The sequence below is a fragment of the Sciurus vulgaris genome (assembly GCF_902686455.1).
Source record: "Sciurus vulgaris genome assembly, chromosome: 3".
NCBI lineage: Eukaryota > Metazoa > Chordata > Mammalia > Rodentia > Sciuridae > Sciurus > Sciurus vulgaris.
Genome location: NC_136463.1, coordinates 113,393,426 through 113,404,535, shown reverse-complemented (window position 1 = coordinate 113,404,535; position 11,110 = coordinate 113,393,426). Strand labels below are relative to the sequence as shown.

At 42.7% G+C, this 11,110-nt stretch overlaps 1 protein-coding gene across 10 annotated transcripts in view; it reads right to left on the bottom strand.

Moving 5' to 3' along the window:
• Positions 1-1,783: 1,783 nt before the first annotated feature.
• Positions 1,784-11,110, bottom strand: part of PKP4 (plakophilin 4) — a gene marked incomplete at its 3' end in the record, with an annotated part of 244,564 nt that continues 235,237 nt past the window's right edge. For 6 of the 10 annotated variants that reach the window (XM_079131753.1, XM_079131756.1, XM_079131758.1 and 3 more), the window contains 5 exons: positions 9,305-9,389; positions 9,064-9,181; positions 6,549-6,677; positions 4,803-4,876; positions 1,784-2,898 (listed from right to left, as the gene is read on the bottom strand). In XM_079131753.1, coding sequence (XP_078987879.1) covers positions 2,650-2,898; positions 4,803-4,876; positions 6,549-6,677; positions 9,064-9,181; positions 9,305-9,389 — 655 coding nt within the window. The remainder of the gene's footprint in view (positions 2,899-4,802; positions 4,877-6,548; positions 6,678-9,063; positions 9,182-9,304; positions 9,390-11,110) is intronic. The other 4 variants (XM_079131757.1, XM_079131759.1, XM_079131760.1 and 1 more) reach the window with 3 other exon arrangements.

The following is an 11,110-nucleotide window of genomic DNA, read 5'->3' as shown; positions in this document are numbered from 1 at the left end:
GGACTGTGTGATCATCATTTCTCATAGGTACAAAATGTCCCTGGCCTTCAAAGGTCAAAACTTTACACATGTGTGTAGAGGTGAAAGATAAACACCTTGTATCTGACTCTCCAAGTTCAAAATTTTAATGACAACACTCTAAATCTATTCTTCTCTTCTAAGCAAACTCCACACTCCAAGTCCCAGATTGGAGGGCAGGAAGGTAGCGAAGGGCTCTCGCCTGACTGCACTGTGCCATCACCCAGGGAAGCTTTTTAAGAATACCCATGTGAGGCTCGCACCCTACCCTTGCTGGTTTTAATTGGTTAGGTGAGGCCTGGATCTCCTTAGTCGTCATAGTTGCTCAGATGATTCTAATGTGCTGTCTGGGTGTAGAAGCCCTGGTCTAGCTTCCCAGCGTTGGTTCCATTCAACCCTAACACTCCCGGAAAGGGTGGAAGTGGATTGGTCCTGGTTATGCGGAACAGATTCTTCATGAGGGCTAAATTCTGTATGCTACTTAGTGACATTAGGGCAGCAACAAAATGTCAATATTTCCACCGTGTGGAGGGAGTGGGCATAGCTTTTTGATTCACGATGGCAGGTTTCCATCATCCAAGCTGTCTGCAGTTACCCTTCTGCAGTCACAAGTTAGCTTTCAAGAGCACCAGATCTTCTGTCTAGTCCTTATCCACAGGCCTCTTTCTGGCTTTTATTAGGAGGTCTCATTGGAGGTCCAAGTGAATTCTTTGCAACCCAAATTTGGATCCATTTTTGAAATGTTGCCTGTCACGGTGGGGTCACTAAAAGAAACACTTACTATCAGCTCAGGAGGCTCCAGATTCTTGTTTTCTTGACTCTCCCAGTGAGGGCCTTTACTTTAACCCAGACACCAAAACATGAGTGAGGTTCAGGGGAGTGAAGCAAAGCTGAAATGGAGATGACATTTGAAAGTCCTGGTGTCAGTTCCTTGGGAAAATCCAGTGATCTCTGCCATCTAGAGGGCTGTTTCCCCAAGCCCTGCCAGACTGATTCTGCCAGCTGCCCTTGGAAAGCCCACATCTTGGAAAGCCTCCTTGTCTGTAGACTTCAGGAATCTTCTGACTTGCACTGTGTCTCCATTCTGCTTTGGAATCTAATTTTGGGCTTTTCCATTCAGGAAAGCATTTCCCCCCCTCAAGTCTCTTATCTTCAGAAATGTTTTAGTCTATCATTTTGTCATGCTTGCAGGGTACACAAAGTCCACACCTGTGGGTTTGACTTACCATATGGGTTGTTTCCTTATTTTTCTGGGAAAGATCCAGGCACTAGGCCTCAAGGAAAGGAATTGCAAGACCTGAGAGGGTTTCAGATTGTAAGCCTTCTGGGGTGGTGCCCCTCATTATCTCCACAGCTGGAGAAAAATTTGTAAGCAGTGTTCCACAGTACCATTGGGACCCCTTGTCTGTCATGTCTGTGGGGCTTTCCCCTGTCCCATCTCTAATCCAGGAATTACTGTTTCTCATGGAATTACTCAGCAAAATAATTATTTAGAATTGGTTTTGGCTTAAAACATTGATGCCAACCAAGTAACTGTCCAACCACTGTTCTTATGTAATTACTGAGTTCTTTAAAATGATGCCAAAAGGAGTCTTTGCCAATGTAGTTATGGCTAGGCTGCCAGATATAATTTCTCTTAGGTGAAAAGTGGTGTTAAATATGTATAACAGTCTACAAAATAAGTGATACAACTAGAGAGCATTAGATTCCAAACAGAACCGAAGAAGTAAACATACTAAGAAAAAGGAGGAGGAATGTTCATAGCTCCATTCTTTGGTGTGATCCATTTCACACAGTGTTTATTAAATCTGCTTTTCCATGTTACATCCAGGAAAAAAAAAAAAAAAAAAAAAAAAAAAGTAAAGGGAACACATTTCCAAGGATGAAATTTCCACATTTATTTTTCTTTCATGTGCATAGAAAATGGCAGTGAAGTGTCCTATGAAAGAGGCAGGGAATGGGCATGGAGCTGCTCTGCAGACTGGACTTTGTGCTTCCCAAGTACACTACTCACTGTGAAAACACAGGGTGTTGGAGTTTGTTTCTAATTCTTCTATCAGTTCCTTGGGTTTCCCATTTGTTTTTTAAGCTGTCAGTTTCTTCAAATCTCTTTTCAAATGACACACTGCATTACAAATGATGGCACTTAACCAATGTGGCATTTCCATATTTACACCAACAAAAGAAATTTACAAGACATAATAGCATACAATCTTGACATTTAGTAATAGCAATAAAACATGAAGGGCATCCATTTTATTTTCTTCTGTACAAACTATCAGAACATAACTTTATTCACATTAAAAAAATCATCTTTAATTTGATTTGACCTATACATTCCCCATCTCATTTCACCCATTTCTCAAACCTCTCATCACATCACCCACACCTTCACCAGACTATAGAATCTACAAGTAATTAGATCTAACACCTAAATAGAGCTTAGAAAGTTCTCTCCCAAGAGTTTCCTTACTTCCCTGAAAATTCCTCAAAAAAGAAAAAAAAAAAAATGCTCTTCACTCATTCCTTCCATTTCACTTTCATATTTCATCATCAAATCAGCAAGACGGACTTTTCACCTCAATCCAAACAAGGTTAGAAAGAAAGAGTTCTTTGCTGAGCGTCTTGATGCTACACCCATGAATCCGGGGACCCTGGGTACTGTTCTGCTCTGTAAGAAGGTCGTTTAGTGGAATAAAAGTCTACATAATTTGTGGTCGATTTCAGTCCATACTGTGTGGAGTAATCAGTAGAAGCTGGAAAGTGAACTCGATCATCAAAATAAGGATCTTCATAGTTATGAGGAGACTGCAAATATAATCTGTATGCATCAAAGTTCTTTCTGTTGGAGTCATCTTGACTATAATACAGCTGTTGATGCTGTTGACAAAATGGAAAGGCAAATGAGTGAAAGCAATGTTTAAAGAACACATTTAAAGAAAATTCATGGGGGCTTCCTGCTTCACATTTTTAAAGCAACATTCCCGGGCTTATGGTTAGAAGTTGCTGCAGGTGCAGGGCATGCGATTACTTGTGGACTTTAAACTACATTGGCAGGTAGGCTGGCTGAGTTTGCTCAAGTCCTGTCCCAAGATCTCTAGAGAAGTGGGTGCCTCAGGAAAGCCCAAGACCCCAGTGGCAGGTGGCCAGTGCTACCACCCCTCGTTACCAGAGGCCCTGCTCTGCATCCTGCTGTGGCGGGGCCTGTCACCATCTGACCAAAGGAGAGGATGGCCTCAATGTTTGCTTTTACACAGGGAACCTTTAACACATCAAGAATTTAGTTGGGACTTAGATTTTTTTGGCCTTAGATAACCGCAGTGTTATAGAATCATCTTTTAAAGCATTTACCTCAGAGACGAAGCTTGAATCTATCCCTCAATTTTAAACAACATATGTGGTTTGGTGAACAACAGTCACACTTTGGAAACTCTGTTGTAAATTGTGCTATTAAAGGAATAGACAATCTCAAGGCAGGGACGTGTGAGCAAGTATGATTCTGGAGAAAAAGACTTCCCTAATCTGGGGCTAATAAATACGTCTGAAGAAGGCAAGGCTGTGCACTCCTGGGTGCCCACACACTATACCCCATCCCCATTTCCTTTTGTGCTGTTGTAGCTTTAACCTCACATTGATTCTTCAAATTATCATGGTTCTATATCTGTTTGTCTTTTTTATCGTGTCTAAATACCCCCACTTAGTAAAATATAACAAATTTACCACATAGTATCAACATCATATTCTGGAATTAAATTCATCCTAACTTTATAAGGCTTTCTGAGATAAATCTACCCATGCTAACTCTACCATCTCCTTTTAAGGTTCACTTATGGTTCCGAGGCTACTTTTTCCTGACTAAAAAAATTACCACCTAAGTCAGGCACAGTGATGCACATCTATAGCCTTGGGAGGCTGAGGTGGGAGGATCTCTTGAGCCCATGAATTCAAGGCCAGCCTAAGCAACATAGCAAGAATCCACCTCAAAAACAAAACAAAACAAACAAAAAACTAGCATAAATATGAGTAACTTAGGAAGTTGTTTTTCTTTCATCAACTAAGAAAAGATAAAGGAGTGGAGAGGGGTCTTAGAACACAATTACGTGAAGGATAAGACACAGTTGTATCTTGGGAAACTCCAAGTGCTGTGTGTTACTGGAGAGTAGGTAGAGAGATCAGATGGCCCAGGTGGACCACGAACTCGGGAAGACACTGAAACTGATTGCAGGTCCCTACTGAAAGCAGAACCTTGGTGTGTTATATCCATGGTACTGTTTAGAGTGGTCTGTACCCCAGCTGGGTCCGAGTCCACTCTGACCTCTGAGATGAACACTCTGACCTCAAGGCCAAAATCTCAGAGTCACTCTACCAGGACAGGGAGGAAATCATGAAGATGGAGAATGAAGTATACAAAAACTTCTGAACAATGAGATTAGATTAGAGTGTGCTTACCAACCTTTCCTCACCCAGAGGATGGGAGAGATTTTAGAATTTAACAACAACAAAAACAAAGAGTAGGAAAGGGACAATGGTTGGGCAAAGAATATGAACTAAAGACTTCCCAGCTGTTTCTCCAGTGGCATGGTGGTCTCAGCAGCACCCATATGGCTACTCAAGAACATGAAGAACATGAGGCTACCCCACAAGTGCTGTTTAAAGAAGTGAAATCCCCAGGAAAGCTCCTCGGTCCCTGCTGTGCTGGCCCGGCGCTGAGAAATCAACCCAGGTGGGCCCCTTACTGTGTTACTGCTAATCGGCCTTCTGTACAAATGATATTGCAAATTCACCTGTAGCCGTCTATTTTGTTCTCTTGCTGGTGAGGAATAGGAACTGATGTAAATTGGTGAAGGTTTGCTGGAGCCTGTAAGAAAATATTTTATGAAATTAAAACTAGTGCTCATTACTCTGGTCCATTAGGCTGTGTGGTGTCCCCGCAGTAGGGCTGGCTGGTGCTGTCCCCCACAGGGCCTGCCTTCCCTAGTGCCAGCACAGACAAAGGGAGCAGCCTGGGTTCCTGGGACTAGCCTGACTGCTGCTTACCCAGGTTAAGAGCAAAAAGAGGCCTGTGTGTGTTCAGCAAAAAGCAACGTTGATGCCCAGCCCATCAAAAAGAGGCCTTCTCAAGCTCTGCTCAGATGTGGAGGGATTTCTCCAGCGGGTTTTGGGCAGCAGCACAGCTCCTTGAGCTGAGGAACGCCATTCTGCCAGGACTCTGAACTAGAGCCATGGATCAGAGAGGAGGGTAATACAGTATTGGAACAAGCCCCATGTCTTCAAATAGCTGTGATTCAAAAATTCCATGTTCTGGGAAGAACAGGCATGGGCGTGTTCTTGCAGTGAGACCACATGGAGGCACAATGTTGTAAAATGAAAGAACTTGGTAATTAGATAATTGTCCTTAGGAGTCCATGGTAGACTCCTAATGATGTCACTGGTTACCCTTCAGTTATTGTTAAGGCTAGCATAGATTTTTATTTTTATTTTTTAATGAGGAAAATGAAACATACTTGAGGAAAATTAGTTTATTGAAGCAAGCAAGGAGATACAGAAGGGTGAGCATGCTAAAGTGGTGATTTTTAAAATAAAGCAGGCTGCTGCAAATCTGAAGCAACCATGCACTTCAGTTTGTGCATTTCCTTTTGCACAGAGCTTGGTATTTGAAATGTAGCATCTGCAATTTTCTGAGCTATTAATTGCCATGGTAACAATAGTCGATTAGTAAACAGTCCTGTGAAATCACAATTTCAAAGACAACAGCAAAACTGAGATTGCTCCCCCAGCAGTAGTTAAGTTGCCACCAGCTTTTATTTATTTCTTTTTAATAAATAGGTTTTTTGAGAAAAGAATGCTGTTTGTTTTGTGTGGGGCGGGGGGGTGGTGGAGATTGCTCATACTGACTTCTTTGAAACCTCTGGAGTAATAATTTGCTAGATAGTTGAGAATGGGGTAATATGAAATCTTGGTAGCCTTTAGGCTGGCATCCTTTAAATTAATTTTATGTATCTTTCTGAATAGATAAAAATATTAACACTATGTAATATTTTGTTTTTCTTGAAAAATAACTATTCCAAGGAGAATCACATTATACATTCTAAAATTCATTCAAATTCAGTCTTTTCCTCGAAAATGTAAATGGAATTGATCTCCATTCTCTTCTCTGGTTTAAGAGATGAGCCATTCTAGAAGTGGCCTCTGCAAAGCCACACAAAGTCCAGGGTTCTGATGCATAAGGGACACAGAGAGAGAGACTGCTCAGGCAGGGAGGGGATGGAGTGAAGGGATTGCCCCTCTGGACAGCCAAATGATATATTTGGATCCAGCCCTTTTTTATTCGTGGCCACTGTACAACTATATTAGCTTATTTTACATAAAGCAAGTGTAAAAGGCAACATCTGAAAGTAGGAAAGAAGAGACTGGTTTGCTGCTGGGGGACCCTCTCAATACAAGCATAGGCTACTTCCCAGGGCACTGGCCTAGTGCCCAGAAACATGGCTTTTCAAGGTACTGCATCACACACCCAACTGGCATCTTACCAGGGTACAGGCCTTTATGTGTGGCATCCCCTTGGCTATTGTAATACTGCATAGGTGGCTGGGTCCTATCGTATTCAGAGCGAGGGTCTCTGATTCCTAACAGTGCTGGTGAGGAAGAGGTGCTGCCAACTGAAGGGAGAGGTAAAGGAGTAGGGAGAGAGAAACGGGAAGAGAGAGAAATCAGACTGTCAGTGCTTCTGGAAATCCTTTCCAGAAAAACAAAGATCAGTAATTAGAAATGCCACGCAGCTGGTGCTAGAAGTGAGCTCTCAGAGGTGCTGGGAGTTGAGGAGCAGCCAGACCCGAGCACACCAAGCACCAGGAACACAGCCTGCAGGTCCACCCCCGCAGAGTCAGCAAGGTTGATGCTGACTGCTCCCCAGCTGACGAGCAAGTGGTCCAGCTGGAGAGGCACCTGCCCAGCAGTGTGCCTCAGTGATTCCATCAGCCCTTTGGAACTGAGTGAGCAGAGAACTTGCAGGCCATGCAAGAGTTACCATGTGCTATTTTATGATCACAGTTCAGTTGCTTGTAAAACACCCACCTATTATCTTTTATGTACTGCTCTTCAGGAAACAGAGGCTTTATAGCATGTTTGATTTCTAATTATTTCAAAATATCTCCATCTCTCAATGGGTTTGATTAAGAGTGCCCAGTCCATAAAATTTGTAAATCTCTTTATGGTCATCTGCCATCAGGGAAATCATGCAAGCTCAGTAAGACTGGCCATGAAGTTCATGGTACTAAGCCCTCCTCACAAGACCTAGCTGGGGCCAAACACTTAGTAATGTATCTACCCAATGGTGCTTCTTTTGGTCATTTTGGCAGAGGTGGAAGAGAAACATTTCACATACGGACATTTTCTTCTTCTCATTAAAAAAAAAATCTTGTTGCATGGTAGTTAATTACAAATAAGAGTGGTTACCTATTCACTTGACACAGCCCTCAAACCTCAACAACAGAGGTCTGGCATGTGTGAATGCTTTCAGAGGAAAACTGACTTTCCTGAGCCATCACCTCACTGACATGGGCAGAGTCTATGTGCTGCTCATCCTGTTCACTTTTTAGAGGGTGTCAGGACAGAAAAAGACCTGCTTGCCTCTCACAATTATGTGAGTGAGGCATTGGAAGCGTCCATAAGCAGCTCCCACAGTAATGCTAAGAGATGGATGGTCAGTCCTTAGAAAAACTGGATAAAAAAAAGACAAAATATACCCTGCCTCTGAAAAAGTTCAAAGGGTTACCTAGGAGCTGGGACAGTGGCTAGTCAACTCTTCTAGCACAGATGATTAAGAGGTCCAAAAAACAAGTTCACTGCTTAGTAACTGTGTCCCGATTTGTCTAAAATGATTCTTTGCCTGTATACATGCCTTTTATTAAGTGGTCAAAGTCTCTTGGTTCCCCTGGCATCCCTGTTCCTAAGTCCCTAAGGGATTCTGAATATTTTCATAAAACACAGCCTCAGGCTCAGCAAGGATGTTAAAAATCAGGCATAGGACTCTTTGAAGAAAACTCATAATTTTAAAACTAAGTTATAAATATCCACCATACATAGTAGGCACAGATAATGCTAAAAGATTCCCAGTACAACTGGGGACATCCAATTATGTGCAAGCACCACCAGGCATGTATATTAGTCTTTTTGGCCACATTTGTCTACATGAGCAATAAGACTGTCAGTAGCAGCACAGTCGACTACAGCAGATAATATTTATATGTCAGAATGGGTGATTTAAAGCCAAATAAAAGTAAGATACTTATGACTTTCCATTTCATTTAGTTAAGAATTAAATTTGTAGGAGAGACTTGGCTTGGTAGTAATAACCTTTTCTTGCATGTAAAAAAAATTTAGTCTGAATCTCAAAACATTCTTTCCACCAAGTTAAACACTACAGATAGGTAGGTGGCCTGGTTGCCAAGATCCCCAACCTAAAAGCCAAAGGGAATTCCTACAAAGCCATTCTGTGAGGCCAGCTCCCAAGGCAGTGGTGCTGGGGTCAATAATGCAACCAGGGGACCAGGAAGTTTCACTGCAAAGCAGGGCTTCTCCAGACTGCAAATCAAAAAAGATCTTGTTCACGGATCCTGTTTCTAAGAGTTTTCACTAACGAAACTAAAGAGTCACTTGGAGGCCAGCAGGCAGTTGGGGCAGCCATTTTCAGGTGTCATCCAATGTGTCTCAAAGTGTGCAGCTTCCAGTCACCTGAATAGCTGGCCCAATGCAGATTCCAGGGCCCCTTCTCAAACCTTGTGAAGTGAAATCTTGGTGTGGGGAGAGACCCTGGGATTCTTTTATATACTGCAGCTGATGTTAACTTGTATAAAGTTTTCAAATGGAAGGAAGAAAGTGGGTTTACTGTTTATAACAGCATGTAATTCCCAAAGAAGGCTTTCAGCTTGATGTGCAGCTTTGGAGGTGACAGGCTTAGTCAGCTCATGTTCATTCTTCTCTGGTGGGGAAACATTGTTCTGCTGCACAAATGCTCTCGAGATGGAGTACAGTTTACCCACTGACCTGACTGAATGATGGGTGACATCTGTTGGTTGGTAGTGGACAAAGAAGGATGTGATTTGAATCGGTCTCGCTCTAATGTCGACACAGGTGTAATAAAATGGTTCTGATTCCACCCATCCTGTGGAATGAAAGGAGAAAGAGAAACCTCTCAAAACGAATAATGACATTTCATTACAATAAATGATTATGAATGTGTGCTTTGTTGAATGTTAATTATCCCAGAGCTATTCTTGTAGCTTACCTTTTTATAAATGCTCCGGAGGTCCCGATATTGCCATAATGTATTCAAGACCTGGGCTGCTGCCTTCACCACTTTCAGAGAGGACCTAGAGGGGGAGTGTGGATGTTAATGAATGTGGGCAGCATGGCCTCAGGCTGCACTTGGAGAGACTGAGGCTTTAAACCAGTGGCTAAGAGGTCACGGAGACCACAGGGATGAAAGCTGCAGCTGGGAAGCACTACCATGTGATCAACTGTGCCCAGGATTCCATTAAGCTTGGGGTTGGATAGAGCTTGCAAGAGCCAAAGTGTGGTTCTCAGGCAGTCAGCTCTGTGGTGAGAAGCTGAGGCCAGATTGAGCCTAAGTGAGGGCCTCTTGAGGTGTCTGTCCCATCCTCACTCCCCAGCTTTGTTTTTTTGGTACCAGGAATTGAACCCAGGGGCACTTAAACACTGAGTCACACCTCAAGTCCTTTTTATATTTTTATTTAGAGACATGGTCTTGCTAAGTTGCTTAGGGTCTCATTAAGTTGCTGAGGCTGGTTTTTTTTTTTTTTTTTTTTTTTTTTTTTGAGGCTGGTTTTGAATTTATAATCTTCCTGCCTCAGTCTCCTGAGCTGCTGGGATTACAGGCATGCATCACCAGGTCCAGCCTTTCCATATCGCTATTATCAAGGGTTGCTGACCTCACTGGCCTTCGTAGGGCTTTGGGATCAATGTGACCATGACCATACGTCCTGTATTTGTGACCTTCCCCAATTAATTTCCCCTCTTCATTATTAGGACTTCATCTATATACCTCCATTGCCTTCATATCACTTATGCCTTTTTGTAGACAAATGTATGAGTTCTAATGTTCAATTTGGAAAATATGGCCAGTGACTGCTTACTGCAGGGTTACCGCACCCCTGGGTTCAATCCCATGTTTACTGATTACCCTCAAAGACATTTGCTGAATGCTGGTGCTCTTTCTAAGCACTGCCTACTCTGAGTCACTGAATTCACCTTGGGAGCCCCTGCTCTCACTCAGTGACCTCACAGGAAGTGAAGAGAAAAACGCACCTTCTTGCCTCAACTAAAGCTTGGATCACCACAGGAGGGGTATGCTCATGGGTAGCACTTGTGGAGTTGGACCTGAGGAGAATCCAATACCTTTGGCTTGGGAATTCATTTTTATCCTGAAAATTTGACTTCAAATGTGTACACTAGATTTAAAATCTTTCCCAATTAAAGATGAAGGAAGTGGAGGAAAAAGAGAGGTTCACAGGCTGTAAGTCATTTCCTTTGCTCTTGACAGTAGAACAGGGTTGTTGAAGTTCTGAGGGCTTAGGTGAGGGCTGAATACAGGTAAATTTGAGGGTTTCAGGGGCTCTGTTCTTGCTAGTGGTGAACATCTGCACTCACCCACACCTACCTCCACTCCTTTCTCTCATTGTTCCTGACTAGTCAAGAGTAGAACTAGGTAAACCAAACTGCTCAAAACCTTTTTTAACTTTGTTTCCCAAATAACAGAACAAGGCAATACCTCAAAGAAATAAATAGACATGAAATTTCAGGCACCCAGGATGACCTCTGGGAGACAGATTTTGGAAATGTCAGTTCATAACCATCCCATTCTTAGCTGGGTCTTGTCACTGCTGCTGTTTGTCTCCATGTCTTTAAGTGATAGGCAGCTGGGATGGTGGCCTGAGAGACAGTCCCCTTACTTGCCTATGAGGACAACTGTTTTCACACTTGACAAGGCAGAACCATGCCTGGTCTATACCTTGATGCAGATAGGCTGGATATTTTCATATCATTCTGTGAGTAGAAACTTGCATCATGAGGA